At 41.2% G+C, this 26,370-nt stretch overlaps 1 protein-coding gene across 2 annotated transcripts; it reads left to right on the forward strand.

Moving 5' to 3' along the window:
* Positions 1–26,081, forward strand: PSMA6 (proteasome 20S subunit alpha 6). 2 transcript variants are annotated; one of them, XM_030813460.1, is made up of 7 exons: positions 1–266; positions 16,440–16,534; positions 17,355–17,436; positions 19,316–19,471; positions 21,444–21,622; positions 22,936–23,030; positions 25,856–26,081. In XM_030813460.1, exons 1-7 carry the CDS (start codon positions 191–193, stop codon positions 25,911–25,913), a joined length of 741 nt encoding a protein of 246 aa, XP_030669320.1. In that variant the 5' UTR covers positions 1–190; the 3' UTR covers positions 25,914–26,081. The 2 variants fall into 2 exon arrangements, with proteins under 2 accessions (XP_030669320.1, XP_030669326.1); XM_030813466.1 differs by lacking the exon at positions 1–266 and adding an exon at positions 2,029–2,244.
* The last annotated feature ends 289 nt before the right edge of the window (positions 26,082–26,370 follow it).

The raw sequence follows: 26,370 nt of genomic DNA on the forward strand, positions 1-26,370 counted from the left end.
CCCCATAGGGGGCGGGGCCTCAGAGCTCAGCACTGGAACTGGCTCCAGAGCCATGAGTGGGCGTGCAAGAGCGGAAGAAATGCGGCTGGTACCCCGGAAGCAGTCGCTGCAACTTCCGGGAGGTGCTTTAACGCCTGGTACGGGAGCTACGGGGCCCAGGGATTGTGTTTGAAGTAGTGCTTATACCAACATGTCCCGTGGTTCCAGCGCCGGTTTTGACCGCCACATTACCATTTTTTCACCCGAGGGTCGGCTCTACCAAGTAGGTGAGTGAACCAGGTTCGCCTGTGGTCCACCTGAATTGCCCTGTCATGGTACGGCCTGGAGCGAGCAGACGCGGCCCGAGTTTAGTCTGGGGCCGAAGCTGGGCTGGAGTTGGCAAGGGAGAACGGCTGAGGCTGGATTGAGCTCTGTGGTGTTTGCACCCCCGTCTGGACGCAGGGATCGGGGGCCTGAAGGCCTGGCTCTGTAGGGCGAGCGGCCACACTGCATAGACGCAATGGAGAGTTAAGGAAGGTAGGGCTGTAATGCCTGACTCCGGCTTCCTGAGGCCCCTTCAATTATTGCATTCTGTCCGGGCCAGGCACAAGGTCTGCTTCTAAAGGGTAATTGATTCCTTAACGTCTCAACTAAAATGCCTCCTCTCCGTTTTCCTTTGTTTTCAGCATGGACTTCTGTGGTTAATTCCACACAGGCACTCGGAGCCTGCTGTATACCAGACACTGTGCTAGTCTAGGAGATACAAATATGAATGTTACACCCTCTTCCATACTGAAGCTCACAGCTTAGAGTGACAGATACGTTAAACAAACGGATAAAAAAAATTAAAAGTGCCAATTTACAAATACCTACAGAGTTCAAGACATCATTGGGAATGTGATAGAATGAGTGACTCAATTCTAGAGCTGCCCTTGAAATTGGCATCCCCTTTTTACCCACATCTGTTTGAATGCTCCTGTAATTTAAATGCCGGTTCTGAGTTGTACATGAGGTACTGTGTACTAGTTTACTGAAGAACACCTGTAGTGGAAAGAAACTATCAGTTACTCGGAATAGTAATGTATTGCGTTGAAATGGTGTCAAGGTTTAGGTTATGATTATAAGCCAGACCCTTGACCTCTTGCCATAGAGAATTGTGTCAGGAGGGCTTGATTTACATCTGGTACGTGATAGTTTTATTTTTGAATGAGTTTAGTGGCTCCGTGTCTTGCACAGTAATACAATCTGTGCTTGGAATCATAAGGAGAGAGTTGGTCTGTAAATGAGGTTCTCTTCACCTGTAAATTTTAGAAATAGAGTTAAAGATAACTTGGAATGAAACTGCTCAGTGTATTACTGCATAGCGTATATAATGTAGCAAGAAACATCATCTTGTTGGATAATTCAATAGCCCTTTTAATTTATCCCCAATTGAAAAACATGATTAAAGATAGAACAAAGAGATAACTGTATCCTCAAGGAATTTTCATTTATTGTATTAAATTCCTGAGTTTTAAATAATTTTCATATATTAGACTACTGCTTTCAGTGTTCTATTCGTGATTTTTAATATGTGAACAGGAAAAGTCACTCTGAGACCTGTACTTTGTTTCTATATACTGTATTGTAAAATCCAGCCATAAAGCATAATCGTTAATGCTTCCCAGATTTGGTGAGTAGAAAGGCTGAACACAGTCTCATTGTGATAGTTTTAAAAGATTTGGAAGAGAACATTTATCTGAAAACAAGTTCATTATCTAGACAGAACGATTTTTTATTATTTTTTATTTTTTTGAGACAGAGCTTCACTCTTGTTGCCTAGGCTGGAGTGCAATGGCGCGATCTCCGCTCCCCGCAACCTCCGCCTCCCGGGTTCAAGCACTTCTGCTGCCTCAGTCTCCCAAGTACTGGGATTACAGGCATGCGCCACCACGCCTGGCTAATTTTGTATTTTTAGAAGAGACGAGGTTTCTCCATGTTGATCTCGAACTCCCGACCCCGGGTGATCCACCCACCTCGGCCTCCCAAAGTGCTGGAATTACAGGCGTGAGCACCGGGCCTAGCACTGGCCTAGACAGGATGATTTTAATCTTTGTGAATAACACACTCCCTCTGCTATTCAGGGCATTAATTAGACATTGTTAGGAAAATGAAAGTGAAAGAATAGTATGAGCAAGCAGTATAGTGAAGAGTTCAGGCCCTGGAGTCATACCTGGATTCAAATCTCTGCCCTGCTCCATACTACCTGAACTGGGCACTTGCCAGGTATGTAACCTTAGCCTTAGTTTCCCTTTCCAAAGTTGGGCTCATAATAATTCTTCCTTAAGTGGTGGTTTTGAGAATTAAATAAGGCAATGTATGTAGAGTGCTTAACATGTGCCTGCCGCATAGTAAGTGCTCAGTGAATGTTATTAGACTATTAGAATGTTATTATGCTTGTTTGATTCTTTGGCCCCGTTTTTTTTTGGTCTATTAGGTTAGTAGCTCCGTATGGAATATTTCCCTTTTTATGGGTCCTTCCATGCTTAGTTCTCCAGTAAAATATATACATAATCATAATATTCTAAATACTGTCTGTTTGTAAACTTTAGAATCCTCCAAAGACAAAGCATGGAAGGATTATAGGATGCAAGTTGTTAACATTGACAGTAGGAAAGTAATATTTTAAAAATGGGATAATGATGGGGGGAGATTAATGGAAGGTAAGTATGCTCTTTATCTTCAATACTTGGGACTCAAAAGATAAATGTTGTCTAAAGTTGATATATCAAAAAATAGAGGTATACATTTAAAGTTATAATGCTTGGCCAGGTGCGGTGCCTCACGCCTGTAATCCCAGCACTTTGGGAGGGCGAGATGGGCGGATTACCTGCGGTCAGGAGTTGAAGACCAGCCTGACCAACATGGTGAAACTCTGTCTCTACTAAAAATACAAAAAATTAGCTGCTCGTGCTGGCATGCCTATAGTCCTAGCTCCTCAGGAAGCTGAGGCACAAGAATCTCTTGAACCTAGGAGGCGGAGGTTGCAGTGAACCAAGACCGTGCCACTGCACCTCCAGGCTGGGTGACAGAGCCAGACTCCATCTAAAAAAAAAAAAAAGTTGTAATGCCAATCATAATTATAAACATAATTTATAATTATTAATAACATTATTGGCAGTGTTTGCTCCCAGGGAGTGGAGAGAAAGACTTTTTCTTTTTTTTTTTTTCCTTTGAGACAGAGTTTCGTTCTTGTTGCCCAGGCTGGAGTGCAATGGCGTGATCTCAGCTCACTGAAACCTCCACCTCCCAGGTTCAAGCAATTCTCCTGCCTCAGCCTCCCAAGTAGCTGGGATTACAGACATGCACCACCACTCCTGGCTAATTTTGCAGTTTTAATAGAGATGGGGTTTCACCATGTTGGTCTGGCTGGTCTTGAACTCCTGACTTCAGGTGATCCACCCACCTCGGCCTCCCAAAGTGCTGGGATTACAGGCATGAGCCATTGCGCCTGGCCTGAAATATTTCTCTTAATGTACATATGCAGGTTGTATGTGTGTGCATGTATTCGTGTGTTAAAAATTGTAGAACACCTAGCTTTGTAATCTATTTTCAGGAATTGCCCAAGTTAGAGGGAGGAGGTGCGTTGTGGGGGGAATGGAACTGAGGCCCTAGTTGGCCAAATTCAGCCTGGCTACTTTTAGGCCCTTCTCTTCTGTTTGCTGATCATTTGCTGGATAGGTCTGGCAAAGGAGAAGAGGAGTAGTCATTTGGATTTGCTTGTGAACCACTGCCTGGTTGCTACAAAGAAGGGAGCATGCTGATAGGGAACTAGAAAGAAATGGACTGGTGGAGACATACTGAAAATAAAATGTAGAAGTGTCATTGTGTATTGAAGCCAGAATTCCTGAGTTCAAGTCCTTACTCATACCAACTCTAAGAACTTTTCATCTGTAAAATGAAGATAATAACCACCTACCTTATAGGGCTTTAAGGATTTAATTAGTTAATAAATGTAAAGCATTTAAAACATTGCCTGGTATATATAGTAAGCACTCAATGTTTTCTGGGGTTTTTTGTTTGTTTGTTTGTTTGTTTTTGAGACAGTCTTGCTCTGTTGCCCAGGCTAGAGTGCAATGGCGTGATCTCAGCTCACTGCAACCTCCGCTTTCTGGGTTCAAGTGATTCTCCTGCCTCAGCCTCCTGAGTAGCTGGGATTACAGCCACCATGCCGGGCTAATTTTTGTATTTATTGTAGAGGCAGGGTTTCACCATGTTGGCCAGGTTGGTCTCGAACTCCTGACCTCATGATCTGCCCACCGGCCTCCCAAAGTTCTGGGATTACAAGCGTAAGCCACCGTGCCCCGCCTTCAATTAGTATTTTCTGTAGGGGATACTGTCAAGAAGAAACAAATGGCTGATGTAAATGGAGTCAGAAATTTCACAAATGACTGAGAAGTACTTGCCATTTGCCTCTTTTGCAATTTAAAAAATACTCTAATTTCAAAGCAGTATTTCTCAACCCACGCTTCTCATGCCCTCCTTGAATCTGATTTGAAATTCAATGCATGTGTGTGCATGCATACACATACATACATACATGTGCAAATATACATAAATACATATATAACTACACAAAAAAAGTGATGGGATCAAATACTGCTGTATTTTCAAACCTCATATTCCCCCTCTATCTCCCCCTCCCCCAGTGCCAAGATTTCTAATGACCCCACCCCCTTGAGGAATCACTGTTCTAAAGAGTAAAAGGTTAGGAGGCACTTTATAGTGAACCACACATCTCAATTATGTAGCCTACAAGTTTAGGGAAAAGCAAATAAGCAGCTTCAAAAAAATCTTAGTTTTGTTTTTTTTTTGCCACACAGCATTGAAATTGAATATGAATATACTTTCTTTGCCCCAGTAGAACATCCCTTGTTTTATTTTTATTTTTATTTTTATTTTTTTGGGGGGGATTGAATCTCGCTTTGTCACCCAGGCTGAAATGGAGTGTTGCAATCTCTGCTCACTGCAAACTCTGCCTTCCAGGTTCACGCCATTGTCCTGCCTTAGCCTCCCGAGTAGCTGGGACTGCAGGTGCCCGCCACTACGCCTGGCTAATTTTTTGTATTTTTAGTAGAGACAAGGTTTCACCACGTTAGCCAGGATGGTCTCGATCTCCTGACCTCGTGATCCGCCCGCCTCGGCCTCCCAAAGTGCTGGGATTACAGGCGTGAGCCACCGCACCCAGCCTTAATTTTTTATATTTTTAGTAGAGAAGGAGTTTCACCGTGTTAGCCAGGATGGTCTCAGTCTCCTGACCTCGTGATCCGCCCGCCTCGGCCTCCCAAAGTGTTGGGATTACAGGCGTGAGCCACCGCGAGGCCTATTTTTTAATAACTCATAGAATATGTATCTCTCAATTCATTTTTATTTTTCAAGCCCACGTTTATATGGGAGAAAATCATATTTACATCCCGAAACTCTACAGCATTCTAAACAAAATTATGGGTGGAAAAAGTCTTGAGTTACATTTCTAATAATTGGTAGGACCTCAGAATCACCTGTAAATGCTTTGCAACGCCTGATGAGTGGCATAAAGGGAATATACATCTCTGCTGTTGTTCTCACAGCCTGAGCTGTGCACACTGTGAGCCATTGTCTTGCATCGTGTGCTTGTCCTGAACGTTTTGCCACCGTGCCTTTTATGTTTAGCCCCTGTATTTTTCTAGTATACAAATGAATCCCAGAAAAATTGAGGAAGTGTTGGGGAAAATGGTGGGGAAGGAAACAAAGCAAATAAGATATTACTGTGGAAATGACATTTCTACATACAAAATAACTGTTTATACCATTTTGTTTGAGCAAGGAAGCAATTTACTTCCTAACCTAATGGTTTGTTGTTGGGTGAACCATGAAACTGCTGGTCTTTGACTAATTTTTAGCCTGTAAAAATGGCAGTTTCGTGTGGTTCAATCTAATACTTAGGTATTTTACTGTGTATTTAAGATTTAGAAAATTGGGGGCTTGGAGTCGAGTTTAATGCATTATAAGTTTTCCCATTTAAAAACTGGAAAATGGGGCCGGACACAGTGGCTCACACCTGTAATCCCAGCACTTTGGGAGGCCGAGGCAGGTGGATAACCTAACTTTAGGAGTTCAAGACCAGCCTGGCCCACATGGTGAAACCCCATCTCTACTAAAAATACAAAAATTAGCTGGGTGTGGTGGCATGCCCCTGTAGACCCAGCTACTAGGGAGGCTCAGACAGGAGAATTGCTTCAGCCGGGGAGGTGGAGGTTGTAGTGAGCTGAGATTGCACCACTGCACTCTAGCCTGGGCAACAAAGTGAGACTCCATCTCAAAAAAAGAAAAAAAAAAGGAAAATGAACTATGACTTATTATTTTCTTGCATAATCTTGGACATTCAAGAATAGTTTACTCAGTTTTAGAGTTTTGTAAGTTTCCAAAATTTTAGCCCAAACCAAAATCTTTGGTCATGTAAATAGTGTTTAAGTACTGTTGCCAACATTTTAATCCTGACTTTAAAAAATAAATATCCTTTTAAAATGCTGCCCATAAACTATTATTTTTATCTTTATTTCTTTATTATTATTATTATTATTATTATTATTATTATTATTTTGGAGACAGAGTTTCACTCTGTTGCCCAGGCTGGAGTGCAGTGGTGCAATCTCAGATCACTATAACTTCCACCTCCCAGGTTAACTCGATTATCCTGCCTCGGTCTCCTGAGTAGCTGTGATTACAGGCATGCACCACCATGCCTGGCTAATTTTTGTATTTTTAGTACAGACAGAGTTTCACCATGTTGGCCAGGCTGGTCTCAAACTCCTGACCTCAAGTGATCCACCTGCCTCGGCCTCCCGAAGTACTGGGATTATAGGCGTGAGTCACTGCGTCCAGCTATTTATTTTTTGAGACAGGGTCTCACTGTCGCCTAGGCTGGAATGCAGTGGTGTGATCATAGCTCACTGTAGCCTCAAACTTGCGCTCAAGAAATTCCTCTGCCTCAGCTTCTCAAGTAGCTGGGATTACGGGTGTATACCACCATGCTCAGATAACTTTTTATTTTTAGTGGAGATGACATCTTGGTGTTTGCCCAGGCTGGTCTTGAACTCCTAGGCTCAATTGATCCTCCTGCCTCTACTTCCCAAAGTGCTGGGATTATAGGTGTGAGCCACAGTGCCCAGCCTCCTTTTTTTTTTTTTTTTTTTTTGAGATGGAGTCTCACTCTGTCGCCCAAACTGGAGTGTAGTGGTGCAATCTCGGCTCGCTGCAACCTCTGTCTCCTGGGTTCAAGCGATTCTCCTGCCTCAGCACCCCCAGTAGCTGGGATTACAGGCGCCTGCCACCACACCTGGCTAATTTTTGTATTTTTAATAGAGGTAGGGTTTCACTATGTTGGTTAGGCTGGTCTTGAACTCCTGACCTTAAGTGATCCACCCATCTTGGCCTCCCAAAGTGCTGGGATTACAGGCGTGAGCCACCACGCCCGGCCTCTTTTTTCTTAGTTGGCCTTCATATACCATAGGTTGTCCGTATCTGCTCTAAACCGTGATACTACTGTTTACTCTGCCAGTGTTTCTTTAAAAGATACTCTTTAGGTGTTGAGTTGTCTAGATTCTTTTCTCTGGCAGTTTCCATTTTTCTGGAAATTATTATAAAACATTTCATGGAGGTAGTGTTAAAATGGGGATTCATTTATACAGGCCTTTACTGAAATTACAGTGCAGCTTGATGAGTACTAAATAGTACAAAAAAGGTATTATAGGAAGTGACTAACTGCCTAGGAGAGCCGGGAAAGGCTTCTCAGAGATAAATTGGCCCAGATGAAGATTAAATAAGGAAGTTTGGGGGACCAGTGCATAGATCAGTCAGTGTGGATGGAATATAGACAGTAACAACTGAAAGAGTAAATTATAGCAATATTTTGAAGGGGCTTGAGTACCATGCTAGAGTTTGAACTTTGTTCCATGTGTTTTGGACAGAGCTAGCAGGGGTCTTTAAGAATGGCAAGGTAATTAAGTAAAATAATAGGAGAGTTGAGTGTAGAAATGGGATTAGAAAGGGACTGATGGTTCACACCTGGAATCCCAACACTTTGGGAGGCTAAGATAGGAGGATTGCTTGAGGCCAGGAGTTCGAGACTAGCCTGGACAAAATAACAAGACCTTGTCTCTGCAGAATATATAAAATGAAATTAGCCAGGTGTGGTAGTACACACCTGTTGTCCCACATACTCTGGAGGCTGAGGTAGGAGGATTGCTTGAGCTGAAAGTTTCAGGTTGCAGTGAGCTACGATCACACCACTGCACTCCAGCCTGGACAACAGTGAGACCTTGTCTCAGAAAAGAAATAAAAAGGGGACTGGTGGCAGGAAGAACAATTAGAAGAGGTTTGCTCAGTATCAGTGATTCATATAAACCCTAATGAGTGAATCAAGGTAATAAGAGAGAAAGAGTGGGGGGGGGTCTCTTGAGCTTATTTTTCAAATTTTTATTATAGAATACTTTAGACAAATGTAGATAGACTAGTACAGTGACCTAGCTTCATCTGATGTCAATATTTTGTCAGTCATGTTTTCTCCCTTTCCCACGCACTTTCCCCTCTCTTCTAGAGTATGTTAAAGCAAATCCTAGGTATAGTAAGAATGAACATTTCTTGGGAAGGGGCAGGAGGTTAGAGTCGAGTGATAACCCAGGTTTGTAGCTTGAAAAACTGAGTGGTTAGTAATACAATTATGAAATAAGGACTGTAAGAAAAGAAGCAGGTTTATAAGGAGGAAAAGTTTATTTTTAGACATGTCTGTGGCTAATAGGCATAGGTATTTGAAGAAATAGACATTTGTAATTGTAAGTCCAGAGCTAGAGATGACAGATTAGTAGTGATTATCTAGGTTATAGCTGAATCTGTGGTATAGGGTAAAATCATCCAGGGATGGAGAAAATAATAGAATTCTGGGAAATACCAGTATTTCAGGAGCTGGCTGAAGAGATGAAAGCAGTGAAGAAGATTGAGAAGGGAAGTTTAGAGAAGTAGGAGAGGAAGAGTAGGAATGATATTCTTAACAAAGAACTTTAAATTTGGCTGAGCGCAGTGGTTCACGCCTATAATCCCAGCACTTTGGGAGGCCGAGGCGGGTGGATCACTTGAGGTCAGGAGTTTGAGACCAGCCTGGCCAACATGGTAAAACCCCGTCTCTACTAAAAATACAGAAAAACTAGCTGGGTGTGATGGTGTGTGCCTGTAATCCCAGCTACTCAGGAGGCTGAGGCAGGAGAATCGCTTGAACCTGGGAGGCAGAGGTTGCGGCGAGCTGAGATCGCTCCACTGCACACCAGCCTGGGTGACAGAGTGAGACTCCATCTCAAAAAAAAAAAAACTTTAAAATCCAGTTGCTCAGTTACACTGGCCACATTTTATGTGCTCAATAGCCACATATGACTAATGACTATCATATTGGACATTGCAAATATAGAACATTGCCAGCATCACAGAAATTTCTGTTGGACCGCACTGGTCTATATAAAGAACGAGGGCCCCCTTAATGAATCCTGGGAAATTCACAGGTGCATTCTCTGTTAAGAAGCATTTTTTAGGCCGGGCGCGGTGGCTCACACCTGTAATCCCAGCACTTTGGGAGGCCGAGGTGGGCGGATCACAAGGTCAGGAGATCAAGACCATCCTGGCTAACATGATGAAACCCCGTCTCTACTAAAAATACAAAAAATTAGCCTGGCGAGGTGGCGGGCGCCTGTAGTCCCAGCTACGCAGGAGGCTGAGGCAGGAGAATGGCATGAACCCCGGGGGGCAGAGCCTGCAGTGAGCTGAGATCACGCCACTGCACTCTAGCCTGGGTGACAGTGAGACTCCGTCTCAAAAAAAAAAAAAAAAAAAGGCATTTTTTATATGTAAAATGTTTTTTATTTTGTGGGACAGAAGTTTATATGGTAGGGAAGATATTCTTTTGTGGTTTTTACCTTTTGCATTATTTAAGCAATAAGCATGTATTCATTTATTTAGTTCAGGGATGACGGACACAAATGCTTACACAGACCAGATAAGTAATGCCAGTGAGTGAAACAGGCTGGGTGAAAGATAACAGGAAATGGTGGGACCTGTGGAAAACTGCAAAACACCTGCTCAGCTTAGGTGATTTTTTTTCTTTGTGGCCAGTTGCTATGTGGGATTGAAGATCAAGTGTTACTAGAATTTTTTTTTTCCTAGGAAAAAATCACATCTCTAAAGACCCTCTGTCTGCTTTTGCCATATAAGGTAACATTCACAGGTTCCAGGGACTGGGACATAGATATCTTTTGGGGATGCATTTACCAACCTACCAGAGCGTTAATGATTTTATTGGCTCAAAGAACCAGTTTTTGACTTAGCTGGTTTTTCTCTTGTTGTCTGTTACTATTTCTTGATTTCTGGCCATGTTGTCCAGGCTGGTCTCAAACTTCTGGGCTCAAGCGATCCTCCCCATTCAGCCTCCCAAAGTGGTGGGATTACAAGCATGAGCCATCACACACAGCCAGAATCACTACAAATTTAGTGGTGTTTAAACAACACACATTTATTGTCATAGTTTCTTTATGTTTTTCATTTGTTTTTCTCTGTTTTCAAAATGTTTTCTATTTTTGGTTTTCAGACATTGGACCATAATGAATCTATATGTGATTTTCTGTTTTCATTCTGCTTGGAGTTTTCTGAGGTTCTTTAATCTGAAGTTTTTTTGTCTTTTGCCATATTTTGAACATTTTTAGCCATTATTTCTTCAGATTTTGTTTCCCCATTCTTTGCTCTCCATATAGGACTCTAGTTATACATATCTTACACATTTTGATGTAGACCCACAGATTCATTTTTTTTTTTCAACTATTTTTTCTGCCTTTTTAAGATTGGATCATTTGATACATTTTCATATTCACTCACTCTTTCCTTTCTCACCTCCATTCTACAGTTACGTCCGTTTGGTGAATTTTTAAATTTTATGTATTATATTTTTCAGTTCTACAATTTCCTTTTGCTTCTTTCATTTTTTCTTTGCTGAGATTTCCTATCATTTTTCATTTTGAGAACATTTTCCATCATGTCATTGAGCATAGTTATAATAGTTGTTTTTAAATCTTTGCTAATACAGCAACATCTGGGTCATCTCAGGATTGTTCTTTTTGAGAATTGAACACAATGTTCCTGGTTTTTGTTGTTTGGTTTTGGTCTTGGTTTTTTAGTTTGACTTGATTTGTTTTTTGGTATATTGAGAGTTCTGGATTGTATCCTGGACATTTATCAGTGTTATTTTATGAAGCTCTGGATTCTGTTATAGTTCTCCAAAGAGTATTGACTTGTTTTGTTCTAATAGGCAGTTAATTTGGTTATTCTCAAGCTACAAAGTCTGTCTCTTGGGTGGCATCTTAAATCTCACTCAGTTTCTTTTATCCTTAACTAGGCCGCTTGGAGTCTGCCTTGTGTGTGTTGTTATGGAATCTGCCAGAGATTTGGGCAGTGTTTATATGTAGAAGTTGGGACTCTCACTCTCTAGTGCTCTTATTTCTCTCCCTTGTTTTCTGGCAGCTATTGTTACCCCAAACTGTTCTCTAGTTCTTCAGGCCAAAAAGACTGAGTTTTCTGTGGGAGTTCAGCCTTTACTGCTCTCAGATTATGAGCCACAAAAATGGGAAACTCAACCATGCCATTCCTTTCTCCTAACTGTTGACTTCCCCTCTAGAATCTGACTTTGTGGTGTCTTTAGGTAGTTATTGTTTTGTTTAGAGTTAGTACTTTTTATTTGTGGAGGGCTGATCTGATAGAAGCTTTATTAGCCATATCAGGATCAGAATCAAGAAGCAGTTTGAAAGTTGTACAGCTAGCCCTCCATATTTATGGTTTCATCATCCATGGATTCAACTAGCTGCAGATCATAAATATTCAGGGAAAAAAATGTTCCTGTACTGAACATATACAGATTTTTTTCTTGTCGTTATTCGCTAAACAAAAGCAACAAAAGCAAATGTAAATTTAGCATTTACATTGTATTAGCTAGTGTAGTGTAAGCTAGAGATAATTTCTTTTTTTAAATGGAGTCTCACTCATTGTATTAGCTCGTGTAGTGTAAGTTAGAGATAATTTCTTTCTTTTTTTTTAGACGGAGTCTCGCTCTTTCGCCCAGACTGGAGTATAGTGGTACAATCTCAGCTCACTGCAACCTCCACCTCCCAGGTTCCAGCGATTTTCCTGCCTCAGCCTCCTGAGTAGCTGGGATTACAGGCGCCTAGCCACCATGCCCGGCTAATTTTTGCATTTTTAATAGAGATGGGGTTTCACCATGTCTGCCAGGATGGTCTCGAACTCCTGACTTCAGGTGATCTGCCTGTCTCTGCCTCCCAAAGTGCTGGGATTACAGGTGTGAGCCACCGCGCCTGGCCAAGCTAGGGATAATTTCAAGTATACAGGAGGATATACATAGGTGATGTGCAAATACTGTGCCGTTTTGTCAGAGACTTGAGTTTCTGTGGATTTTGGAATCCATGGGAGGTCCTAGAACCAATCCCCACAAATAGCGAGGCACCAGCCTCCTATATTTTAGAAGTTATTTGTAGTGTAGGCTGAGTGCAGTTGCCCACACCTGTAATCCCAGCATCTGGGAGGCCGAGGTGGGTGGATTACCTGAGGTCAGGAGTTCAAGACCAGCCTGGCCAACATGGCGAAACCCCATCTCTACAGAAAATACAAAAATTAGCTGGGTGTGGTTGTGCACACCTGTAATCCCAGCTACTCGGGAGGCTGAGGCAGAATTGCTCCAACCCAGGAGGCAGAGGTTGCAGTAAGCCAAGATCGCACCACTGCACTCCATCCTGGGCAACAGAGTGAGACTCCATCTCAAAAAAAAATAAAAAAAGTTATTTGTAGTGTGATGGGATGGTAAAATTTTGCTATTATAATTAACCAATTAAATTGGGGATTATGGGCCGGGTGCACGGTGGCTCACGCCTGTAATCCCAGCACTTTGGGAGGCCAAGGCGGGTGGATCACGAGGTCAGGAGATCGAGACCATGGTGAAACCCCGTCTCTACTAAAAATACGAAAAAATCAGCCGGGTGTGGTGGCGGGCGCCTGTAGTCCCAGCTACTCGGAGAGGCTGAGGCAGGAGAATGGCGTGAACCCGGGAGGCGGAGCTTGCAGTGAGCCAAGATTGCGCCACTGCACTCCAGCCTGGGCGACAGAGCAAGACTCCGTCTCAAAAAAAATAAATAAATAAAATAAAATAGAAATAAATTGGGGATTATGGCTCATACCTGCTGTAATCCCAGCTACTCCAGAAGCTGAGGCAAGAGGATCATTTGAGGCCAAGAGTTTGAGACCAGCCTGGGCAATGTAGTGAGAACCCATCTCTAAAAAATTCTTTTAAATTAGGCATGGTGATACCCACCTGTAGTCTCAGCTGCTCAGGAGACTGAAGTGGGAGGGTCTGAATCAGAAGTTTGAGGCTGTGGTGAGCTATGATTGTGTCACTGCACTCAGCCTGGGTGACAGAGCAAGATGCTGTCTCTTGCTCAATAATGATAATAATGATAAAACCAGTTAAATCCAAGCCATATTTGAAGATTTCTTTTCTTTTGTTTCTTTTTTTTTGAAACGAGGTCTCGCTCTTGCCCAGGCTGGAGTACAGTGGTGTGAGCACGGCTCACTGCAGCCTTGACCTCCTGGGCTCAAGTGATCCTCCTGCCTCAGCCTCCCAAGGAACTGGGACCATAGGCACACCACCATGCCCGGCTAACATTTTTTTGTAGAGATAGGGTCTTGCCATGTTGCCCAGGCTGGCCTCAGACTCCTGGACTCAAGCAGTCCTCCCACCTTGCTTCCCAAATTGCTAGGATTACAGGTGTGAGCCACTGCACCCAGCTGAGGATTTCCTTTAAGGCCATTTTTCTAGAATCATTTTTGCTCTGTTCTTTTGTTCTCTCTTAAATATTTAGCCATTTAGAAATATTTGATGATTTATTACAGTTTCTATTAAAAGAGATTCTTTAGCCTGATAGGCAGTAGCTTTCTCAGCTGGTCCTCACCACCTGTGACTTTTTGAACAGATGAGGCCATGGCTCAGACTCAGTGCCCAGAGTAACACTCGAAGACAGAATTTTGAAATAATCTGTTATATGTCAAAATGTAAATAACGATTGGGATTATGAATAATTATTTAAAAGTTATCTTCTGTGTTTTCATATTTTCTACCATGAGCATGTGTTGATTTTTGTTGCTTTTCGCCTGATTACAAAATACGTGCCCAGGCCAGGTACAGTGGCTCATGCCTGTAATCCTAAGGTGGGAGGATCACTTGAGCCAAAGAGTTTGAGACCAGCCTGGGCGACATAGCAAGACCCCGTATCTATTTTTAACTAAAAATAAAATAAACAGGCCAGGCGTGGTGGTTCATCCCTGTAATCCCATCACTTTGGGAGTCTGAGGTGGGAGGATCGCTTGAGTCCAGGAGTTTGAGACCAGCCTGGGCAACATGGGAAGACTCCATCTCTACAGAAAAAATTTGAAAATTAGCTGGGTGTGGTGGTATACACCTGTGGTCCCAGCTACTCAGGAGGCTGAGGCTGGAGGATCACTTGGGCCCAGGAGGTTGAGGCTGCAGTGAGCTATGATCATGCCCTGGTGTTCCAGCCTAGGCAACAGAGCAAGACCCTATCTCAAAACCCACCAAAATATGTGTCTATTATTAAATTTAAATATTGCAGAGGCTGGCCTGGTGGCTCACGCCTGTAATCTCAGCATTTTGGAATGCTGATATAGGAGGATCGCTTGAGCTTAGAAGTTCGAGACCAGCCTGGGCAAGATAGTGAGACCTCATCTCTACTAAAAATTTTTAAAAAAAGAAAAATTTGGGCTGGGTGCAGTGGCTCACACCTGTAATCCCAGCACTTCAGGAGGCTGAGGCAGGCGGATCACCCGAGGTCAGGGTTCAAGACCAGCCTAGCCAACATGGTGAAACCCTGTCTTTACTGAAAATGCAAAAACTAACTGGGTGTTGTGGCGGGCACCTGTAATCCCAGCTACTCAGGACGAGGCTGAGGCAGGAGAATCGCTTGAGCCTGGGAGGCAGAGGTTGCAGTGAGCCAAGATCATGCCACTGCACTCCAGCCTGGGTGACAGAGCGAGATCTGTAATCTTACTGCCCAAAGACAACCATTATCAATTATACTACATGGTGCCAAAGTAGTTTTTTTGTAAGCTACTATTTTGATCCTAGTGTTTTAACCAATAGAATGGATTGACAGCAGCTAGAAGTGCATAAGCTGAGGTTTGTTATAGATAGAGTCATATGTTGGCCTGGCGTGGTGGCTCATGCCTGTAATCCTAACACTTTGGGAGGCCGAGGTGGGCGGATCACTTGAGGTCAGGAGTTCGGCACCAGCCTGGCCAACGTGGTGAAACCCCATCTTTACTAAAAATACAAAAACTTAGCTGGGCATGGTGGTATGCACCTGTAATCCCAGCTACTCAGGAGGCTGAGGCAGGAGAATCGCTTGAACCTGGGAAGTGGAGGTTGTAGTAAGCCGAGATCGTGCCACCGCACTCCAGCCTGGGCGACAGAGCGAGACTCCATCTCAAAAAAAAAAAAAAAAAGAGTCATATGTTGTAGGTAACATAAAAATTGCAAAAAGCGTGATCCAGAAATATTCAACTTGTTAGACAAAAATCAATGCAAAATAATCAAACAGCAATTAAAACTGCATGGGGTCAAATTAGTTACTGACCAAAAGTTAACAGAAGTATTAAGTCTAGAAAAGATTTAAAGCAGCTAAATTTGACCTGGGAAAACCAGACTTAGAAATAGTGGCCACAAAAAAACTTTTAAAATGACAAAACATCATTGATAAAGATGCAGTATGATAAACATTAAACCGTTATTGGGGCGGAGAGTGGTGGCTCACACCTGTAATCAGTGCACTTTGGGATGCCAAGGCAGGTGAATCCCCTGAGGTCAGGAGTTCAAGACTAGCCTGGTCAATACAGCGAAACCCCGTCTCTACTAAAAATACAAATATTAGCCAGATGTGGTGGCACGTGCCTGTAATCCCAGCTACTTGGGAGGCTGAGGCAGGAGACTAGCATTAACCTGGAAGGCAGAGGTTGCAGTGAGCTGAGATCGCACCACTGCACTCCAGCCTGGGTGACAGAGCGAGACTCTGTTTCAAAAAAAAAAAAAAACTTTATTGGAAATTGGGTGCATCAGCATAATGAAAATAATTTCAGTAAAATGAAAATGGAAGAAATGGAGTTGGTTTACCTGTGACTTGTGGTCATTAGTATTATTTTGACTTTGCACATCTTGGAATGCTATATGAGCATTCTGTGTTCATGTAGCTCTTTCTCATTCTTTTTAATGACTATTATTGCAAGAATCTACAATAATTTATTCCAACTTAAAAAAAAACTGTTCTGTTTTCCAGAATATGCTTTTAAGGCTATTAACCAGGGTGGCCTTACATCAGTAGCTGTCAGAGGGAAAGACTGTGCAGTAATTGTCACACAGAAGAAAGTACCTGTAAGTAATACTGCCCAAATAGTTAATAATTGCAGAATATAAGAATTTTTGGCCAGGTGCAGTGGCTCACACCTGTAATCCCAGCACTTTGGGAGGCTCAGGTGGGCAGATCACCTTAGGTCGGGAGTTCTAGACCAGCCTGACCAACATGGAGAAACCCTGTCTCTACTAAAAATACAAAATTAGCCAGGTGTGGTGGCACATGCCTGTAATTCCAGCTACTCGGGAGGCTGAGGTAGGAGAATCACTTGAACCTGGGAGGTGGAGGTTACGGTGAGCCGAGATCACACCATTGCACTCCAGCCTGGGCAACAAGAGCACAACTCCATCTCAAAAAAAAAAAAGAATTTTTCATGGGTTTGTGGAAAAGTGTATTTTTATATACAAATATTAACATAATCTTGCTTTGATCCTGCTTTCCTGTCATCCAAGAAGTGTCTATTGAACGTCTATATACAGTTCAGCTGTGTGGACAGAATTAACTTATTAAACTTCATGATGTGATTATAAGCATAATGGTCTTTTCTAAGTCTTTTGTCTTTGGGGACCTTGAGACAAATTTTTATTAAGCTATTGCTTGTCCACAGGAAAAGTATCATCCAGAAATGGTAAATAGAGCCCCTCGAAACCCTTTTTTTAAAGTTGATTATAACTTTAAAATGATCAGAAGACATTTATTATACAGTTTATTTTTATAGTTCCATCGTATTGTTTTCTCCAAGAAGCAGGGCAAATTAAAAATGAAAACATAATTTTTTTATAACTACACAGAAACCTGTATGTTTTTTTAAAAATTATCTTTGTTTATTTTGTTTATTAGGACAAATTATTGGATTCCAGCACAGTGACTCACTTATTCAAGATAACTGAAAACATTGGTTGTGTGATGACTGGAATGACAGGTAATTAGCTAGACATCTGTAGATATACAAGCCTTTTGTTATTTTCTTCAAATTATTTTGAGTTTTGTATTAATTTTAAACTTATCTTATTGCCTGATTTTCAGGTGCCATGAGTGGATTTGCAGTCTTCTAAGACTAGTATCAGTATTTTAAGAGTATTGTGAGCTTTGTTGAAATTATACCTATAATAGAATTAGATGCTTATGCTACCGTCAGAGAAACTGGGCTGAGGCCCCTTTCATAGATGATTTTATCTTATTTCAGCTATAGTTAGTAGTTTAAGGGGACCTAACTCAGTATATCTCAAACCTGGTAATAATGGCATCAGTTAGAAGAGAGTGAGAATTATTATGAAAATTATTTTAGGTTGGGCACAGTGGCTCACAGTTGTAATCTCAGCACTTTGGGAGGCCAAGGTGAGAGGATTGTTTAAGACCAGGAGTTCAAAACCAGCCTGAGCAACATAGTGAGACTCCATCTCTATGACAAATTTAGAAATTAGCTGGGGGCTGGGCACGGTGGCTCACACCTGTAATCCCAGCACTTTGGGAGGCCGAGGCAGGCGGATCACTTGAGGTCAGGAATTCGAGATCAGCCTGGCCAACATGGTGAAACTCCGTCTCTACTAAAAATACAGAAAAAGGCTGGGCACAGTGGCTCACACCTGTAATCCCAGCACTTTGGGAGGCCGAGGCAGGCGGATCATTTGAGGTCAGGAGTTTGAGACCAGCCTGGCCAACATGGTGAAACCCCATCTCTACCAAAAATACAAAAATTAGCTGGGCATGGTGGCGCACGCACACCTGTAATCCCAGCTATTCAGGAGGGTGAGGCAGGAGAATTGCTTGAACTCGGGAGGCAGAGGTTGCAGTGAGCTGAGATTGTACCACTGCACTCCAGCCTGGGCAACAGAGTGAGACTCTGTCTCAAAAAATAAAAACAAAAATACCAAAAAACTTAACCAGCTATGGTGGCAGGTGCCTGTAATCCCAACTACTCGGGAGGCTGAGGCAGGAGAATCACTTGAACCTGGGAGGTAGAGGTTGCAGTGAGCCAAGATCATGACACTGTACTGCAGCCTGGGCAATGGAGCAAGACTCCATCTGAAGAAGAAAAAAAAAATTAGCTGGTATGGTGGCACACACCTGTAGTCCTAGCTACTCAGGAGGCTGAGGTAGGAGGATCACTTGACCAAGGAATTCAAGGCTGCAGTGAGCTATGATGGCTCACTGGGTGCCAGTCCAAGACCCCATCTCTAAAAAATACATGAAAAACCAATTTAAGCCTAAAAACAAAGATTAAGAAAGATTATTCTCTCTCCTTAAGGCTTTTTTTTTTTTTTTTTGGAGACAGAGTCTCACTTTGTCGCCCAGGCCGCTCTGCCTCCTGGGTTCAAGTAATTCTCGTGCCTCAACCTCCCAGGTAGCTGGGACTACAGGCATGCACCACCACGCCCAGCTAATTTTTGTATTTTTAGTAGAGACAGGATTTAGCCATGTTGGCCAGGCTGGTCTCAAACTCCTGGCCTCAAGTGATCCGCCTGTCTTGGCCTCCCAAAGTGTTGAGCCACCATGCCCTGCCTCCTTAATGCTTATTCTTTTGGGAGTTACTGGATACTTGTAGAAACTATTTTGACTGCTGATGAAAGGCTTAGTATAAAAGGGGAGTACTGTGTAGAGAGCTTCATGTTTTTCAATTTTTTTCATATACTTGTTGATGAGTTATTTAGTATTCATTGGGGGAGAAAAAGCCATAGCAGACCCTTTCTCTTTAACTCATGTATGTCTATATGGTGGGAAAATTGCCTGGCTAAATTGCCTGGCTTTCAGGTTTGTTCTTTCCTTCTAACCAGGTAAATCTTTGTTTTTTATGCTATAAGCTGACAGCAGATCCCAGGTACAGAGGGCACGCTATGAGGCAGCTAACTGGAAATACAAGTATGGCTATGAGATTCCTGTGGACATGCTGTGTAAAAGAATTGCCGATATTTCTCAGGTCTACACACAGAATGCTGAAATGAGGCCTCTTGGTTGTTGTAAGTATGCTAAGAGGTCTCCCAAATAATTGATGAATTGAAACTTTTTACAGAACATGTATACAGAATTGTTTTAAATAACACTTGAGTTCTGAACATGTGGTTTGGAAAATACATGCAGTGGGAAAATCTTTATAATAAATTAGAACTAAAGGATAGGTTTCACAACAGTATGTCGGGCTTTAGATGCTGTTAGACTTTTTATCAAAATATTTCCATTTGGAGTATGTGATTTGAAAGATGCAAGTCCTCATTACTAGGATGTTGTAATGAGGTTCTACTGCAATTCCAGATTACTAATTCCATAGAAATACCTACATCAGGCATCTTAATAATGTAGCTGTTTGTTTTGACCACCCTAAAGAATTAGGGTCACACACAGGTGTGTGATTCACATTTTTAGAATAAATTTCTATTTTTGAAAACAAATAAAATTGTATTGGGAGAGGGATGAGATTTACTGATTTTTAGATGTGATGTAATAAATTAGCCTGAAAAATTCAATGCATGTTTGTTTCTGACGTGTCATTCATTTATGAGCATTAAAGCAGTCAGTGTAATGATTTCTGTTTAGCATCTGACCCTCTTGACTTTTCACTTAAAAATTACTTAAATCATATTCATCTTGGAAGACCTTGAAGGAAAGAAGTATTTGTTGTTTCCCCCAGCAATAAGTGGGTACCTTTTTGTGTTGCCCTTATATTTTGTATATATCAAATATAAGAAAGCAGTTAAACCATTAAGTACCTTGTTACCTGTTCTACTGAGTAGAAAGAAATTTAATGATGGTGTTTATTTTAATTGTATGCCTATAATATGGTAACATTAGAACTGTAGTAACAAAGTTACATTTATAGAATTTAGAGCTTGGTTTGTGTGACTTACTAGAGGAGTATATACCAACAGTAATGAAGATGGGCAGTGTAAAGGTGAGCAGGTAGCCCGTAAGTGTATTTCAGTTTGTGCCAGCATTCCCAAAGTGTGTCCCATACACTGTTCCCTGGAACCTTAATAGGTATTTCTATAAAAAAAAAAAAAAAAGTATTTCTTGGTCAAACAAACCAAAGAACTACTGAGTTAAAGTTAAATAGGTCAATCTACAACAGAATATTTCACAGCATTTAATATGCTATTATTTATTATCTGTTTCCAGAAAAGGTATATGAAAGTGTTTTTGGGCCAGGCATAGTGGTGCACACTTGTAATCCCAGCACTTTGGGAGGCCGAGGCAGGAGGATCACTTGAACTCAGGAGTTCAAGACCACCCTGGGCAACAGCGAGACCTTGTCTCTTAAAAAAAAAAAAAAAAAAAAAAAAAAAGATTGGCCGGGTGCGGTGGCTCACGCCTGTAATCCCAGCACTTTGGGAGGATGAGGCGGGCGGATCACAAGATGAGGAGATCAAGACCAATCCTGGTTAACACAGTGAAACCCCGTCTCTACTAAAAATACAAAAAATTAGCTGGGCATGGTGGCAGGCGCCTGTAGTCCCAGCTACTCGGGAGGCTGAGGCAGGAGAATGGTGTGAACCCGGGAGGCAGAGCTTGCAGTGAGCCGAGATCTTGCCACTGCACTCCAGCCTGGGAGACAGAGCGAGACTCCGTCTCAAAAAAAAAAAAAAAAAGTGTTTTTGAAGTTTATTTTACCAGGCAACATCTTGAAGGATTAGGGTTCAGATAAACATGCTTGGATAACAGCAAAGATTGGAAACACTATTTTTAAATTGTATTTGTAATTATTCAAACTATTTTTTTAATCTGTGATAAATCGTTTTGTGAAATGGGAATTTATCTGTTACCTAATTTACCTGTGGTGATAACCTGTATTTTATCAGTTTTCTTAAAGGAAAATACATATCCTAAAATTGATGGCCAAAGTAATGATTAGCAGTAGCTATGTGACACCACCAAGAAAGAGGAGATGTCATTGTATAAAGCTAAAACATATTTAATTAGGGTCTTTTCTCTTTTTAGGTATGATTTTAATTGGTATAGATGAAGAGCAAGGCCCTCAGGTATATAAGTGTGATCCTGCAGGTTACTACTGTGGGTTTAAAGCCACTGCAGCGGGAGTTAAACAAACTGAGTCAACCAGCTTCCTTGAAAAAAAAGTGAAGAAGAAATTTGATTGGACATTTGAACAGACAGTGGAAGTAAGTCAACCAAAAGGAGCTGACTTTTTATGCTATATAGAACAGTGAGGATCTTTGTATAATTTCTATACAAAGCTATTCCTGAATTACATCCCAGGATTCAAGTTTGTCAACTTAATAATGAAATTGATATCATACAGCTGACATAGGAAAATTTGGGTTGCTTTTATTCACTTAATTCCTTATTTCATAATGTATTTGAGGTGGCTTTCAACAAAACACATATAATAGGAAAATATAAATAAAAATAGGAACCAGCTGGGCATGGTGGCACACACCTGTCGTCCCAGCTACTTGGGAGGCTGAAGCTGGAGGATTGCTTGAGTCCAGGTGTTTGAGGCCAGTCCTATTTACTGCCAAGAAATTAAAAACAAAAATTTTAGTAGATTTTGGGTGTAAGTCGGGAATTAAAGCCATTCTGAAGACGCTAACAACATGCTTCTGATAAATGACCAAAAAAAAAGTACCATCTAATGCTTTTATGTTTGGTTTGGAAGTATGCTTAAAGGAGATAAAAAGCTAGTTCATGTTCAAGAAGTACTAGGCCCTGTCTAAATATTTCTTAAAGGTTTCTTTTATTGCAATTCATAATTAATTATACAAATAACCACATCAGGTATAAAAACACTTAAGGCCGGGCATGGTGGCTCACACCTGTAATCCCAGCACTTTGGGAGGCATACAGATCACCTGAGGTCAGGAGTTTGAGACCATCCTGGCCAACATGGCGAAACCCTGTCTCTACGAAAAATACAAAAATTAGCCGGGCATGGTGGCAGGCCCCTGTAATTCCAGCTACTCAGGAGACTGAGGCAGGAGACTTGCTTGAATCCACGAGCCTGAGGTTGCAGTGAGCCAAGCTGGCGCCACTGCACTCCAGACTAGGCGACAGAGTGAGACTGTGTCTCAAAAAAACAAAAACAAAACGAGCAAAAAAAACACTTAAAACATTCTTAAATCGTTTTTACTGTAAATTCCTTGAAGGTGCAGAGAGTATCATTCATCTTTATCCTTTTCCTATTTCACCCCAAGTGCTAAGTGAAGCGTAGTGCCTGGGTCATGAAGCCAATAAACCTTTCTGTATAAATCATCCTATTTTAATTAATGGACACCTTTATTATTTGACTTGGTAGAAAAAAGTTTCTCATCATTGGGAGGCAATACATTAGAGTTAAGCAGTCTGTTAGTAACATTGAACTACCTCATTGAAACATGGAGCTCCTGATTGACTCATGATTTGAATAAGCTAAGAATGAGAAAACCTTGGAATCGCTAAAAAATACTATATTTTAACATTAAATACTTTTTTTCAGACTGCAATTACTTGCCTGTCTACTGTTCTATCAATTGATTTCAAACCTTCAGAAATAGAAGTTGGAGTAGTGACAGTTGAAAATCCTAAATTCAGGTAAGTGATATTGTGGGCCACATGCAGACTAGAAAGGTGGAGGCATGTGAGTCCATGTGTCCTATAACTTGTGGGGGAAATCTTTTTTCTTTAACTGTCATTATAGTTTTGTTTGTGTGTGTGTGTTTTTTCCCCAGCACCTGAGATCTGTTTTTAAAACTTTGGACTCTCTTTAAGAGTCAGATATAAAAGCTTTTCTCCTTATTTCAGAGTGATTTTATATCTAACACCAGAGACGACATAAAGTTACCTTCCTTATGTAAGGAAAAAAGTTAGCATAAGTGTTTTCTTTTTTTTAGTTTAAGGCCAATACAAACTCAATTCCCAAAGTAGTAGTTTGCAAGTTTTTCAGATAGAACTTTGGTTATTTAGTGGTTATTTAAGTAGAACTTTGAGGAGCAATATGAGCTACTGATATATGTCAGACCATTATCTAGAAATCTTTGGAAAGCCCAAATTTTGAATACAGCTAATTGACTTGCAGATGTTGGATGTGTGTGTGTGTGTGTGTGTGTGTGTGTATGTTCTTACTCACTAAGTGACTAACTCCCACACATCAGCCTTATAGCTTCCATGATTCAAATCCATACTGAGTGCTTCATACAATCAGCTCATTTAATCCTCCCAGCAGCCCTATGAGGCAGTTGATATACCATGGACCAGGATGCTCTTATATTTAATGAAAATACTACAGTTAAATCCACAGATACAAGGAACTACTGGGAGGCATTTTAACTATTATGTGTATCTATTCTTAGATCACAACCATAAAGACACATGGTCTTGGTTGTGGTATGGGGTACGAGAGTGGTAAACTAAGCTTAACTAGACCTTGAAGAGGTTTTTCGTTTGTTTTTTTTTTTCCTAATTTGTTCTTTTGGTTGCCCACAGATAAGTCATATAAACATGACAGATTTAGAAAAATTCATAGGACTTTAAAAAAAAAAAAAGCAAACAAACAGGAGCTGGGTGCTGTGGCATGCATCTGTAGTCTCAGCTCCTCAGGAGGCTGAGGCGAGAGGATGGCTTGAGCCTTGGAGTTGAAAGCTGTAGTGCACGATGATAGTGCCTGTGAATAGCCACTGCACTCTAGCCTGGGTAACATAGTGAGACCCCATCTGTTAAAAAAACAACCGACAACACCAGAACGGAATCTATTCTAGCTTTTTTTCCCATAGGAAGAAGTCTTGTAACTTGTTGGGGTAGGGGTGAGGGGTGGGGGCAGGGATCAAGTTGCTTTGGAAAAAGGTGCCTTTTTTTTTTTTTTTTTTTTTTTTGCAGTAAAAATTTCAGCAAGAATAACTTTAAAATCTCTGTAAGGAACCTACAATTAGCTCTTGTTTTCTTTTCTGTTTGGAGACCTTCCTGCCACCTTTAAACTTGTATTTGTATCTGTTATTTTTAAAATTGGTAAGGAACCAAAAATCTTGTCTTCAGAAAACTTTGTATCATTTATAAATTCTGTGATAGTAAATATATGTAAATAATTACAATACATAGCATAAGCATCAACAACTATTTAAACTGCTTGATATTGCCTTCAGTTGCACTAAAAAATGTCCTTTTGACAAATTTCACTTTTTAGAAGTCTAGTAGTAATAGGTCACATTAACAAGGTTGCCAAACCATTGCTTCCTTTCGAGGCAAACATCATTTAGAAAATACATGTTCAGGGCTGCACATGGTGGCTCAAACCTGTAATCCCAGCACTTTGGGAGGCCAAGGTGGGCAGATCACTTGAGGTCAGGAGTTTGAGACCAGCCTGGCCAACATGGTGAAACCCCGTCTCTACTAAAAATACAAAAATTAGCCAGGTGTGGTGGTGGACACCTGTAATCCCAGCTACTTGGGAGGCTAAGGCAGGAGAATTGCTTGAGCCCAGGAGGCAGAGGTTGCAGTGAGCCAAGATTGTGCCACTGCACTGCAGCCTGGGCGACAGGGTCAGACTTCATCTCAAAAAGAAAAAGAAAGGAAATATATGTTCAACATGGAGCACTCTCTGGCTGGTAGACTATTCATAGAATTATAACTTTATTTTCATGAACTTCTGAATCTGAACACTTTAATATGCTTAAAATTTCTTCATGAATTTTTATCTTTGAGCTGACATAAATTTGAGTTATACTACATGTAAATGTATTTTGACGGCTGGGCAAGATGGCTCACGCCTGTAATCCCAGCACTTTGGGAGGCCGAGGCGGGCGGATCACGAGGTCAGGAGTTCCAGACCAGCCTGGCCAATATGGTGAAACCCCATCTCTAGTAAAAATACAAAAATTAGCTGGGCGTAGTGGCACATGCCTGTAGTCCCAGCTATTCGGGAGGCTGAGGCAGAAGAATCGCTTGAACCTGGGAGGCGGAGCTTGCAGTGAGCCGAGATTGGCCACTGCACTCCAGCCTGGGCGACAGAGCGAGACTCCGTCTCAAAAAAATAAAAAATAAATAAATAAATAAAATAAATGCATTTTGACATAGAAGCTAAATAGAATACTTTATAGTTTAGCTTTATTTGTTATTCAATTGAAATATTTTCTATCTTAGCTGCAACTAAAGAATTTTATTTTCAAGATACAATTCTAAATCCGATGTCAAAGAAGTAAACATTTTTGTGTATAGGTGAAGGTGAGATAATATCTGGGAATTCCTTCAAAATAATCTGAGGGAAGATAAGTGTGTGTATAGATTTTTTAAAGATTGGTTTATAAATTGATAATTGTTGAAGTAGGTTGATAGGTATATGGGAGTTTATTATACTATCCCACTTTTATCTGTGTTTGAAAAATTTTTTTTTAAATAGTTGTTTTTTTCCCCCTTTTGCCTTCTAGGATTCTTACAGAAGCAGAGATTGATGCTCACCTTGTTGCTCTAGCAGAGAGAGACTAAACATTGTCGTTAGTTTACCAGATCCATGATGCCACTTACCTGTGTGTTTGGTAACAGCAAACCAACATTGTGGAGGTCCCTGGATTGAAAAAGGAGCCTCTCCCACTCCTCCTACCACCAAAGTGGTTAGGACTCTATATAAATAAAAACGAGGCTTTTGGAAAATAATTGCATCCTGTTGTTTTCACCTCCTGTTTTAAAATTTATTTTTGACACCTAATGTACATATTTATGGGGTGCAATGTGATGTTTTGATACATGTGTACATTATAATGATCAAATTAGGGTGATTAGCATATCCATCACCTGAAACACCATGTTTTTGTGGTGAGAACATTTAAAATCCTCTCCTCCAGCTATTTTGAGGTGCATAATACCGATTTGTTTTTTTGTTTTTTAAAACAAGATCTTGCTGTATTGCCCAAGCTAGAGTGCAGTGCCGTGATCGTGGCTCACT

Source organism: Nomascus leucogenys, chromosome 1a, assembly GCF_006542625.1.
Source record: "Nomascus leucogenys isolate Asia chromosome 1a, Asia_NLE_v1, whole genome shotgun sequence".
NCBI classification, from domain to species: domain Eukaryota; kingdom Metazoa; phylum Chordata; class Mammalia; order Primates; family Hylobatidae; genus Nomascus; species Nomascus leucogenys.

Coding starts and splice junctions, on each gene's coding strand:
- PSMA6 (XM_030813460.1), top strand. CDS start 191: ATGTCCCGTGGTTCCAGCGCCGGTTTTGACCGCCACATTACCATTTTT. Junction 267..16,439: donor GGGTCGGCTCTACCAAGTAG/GTGAGTGAACCA, acceptor TCTGTTTTCCAG/AATATGCTTTTAAGGCTATT. Junction 23,031..25,855: donor GTTGAAAATCCTAAATTCAG/GTAAGTGATATT, acceptor TTTGCCTTCTAG/GATTCTTACAGAAGCAGAGA.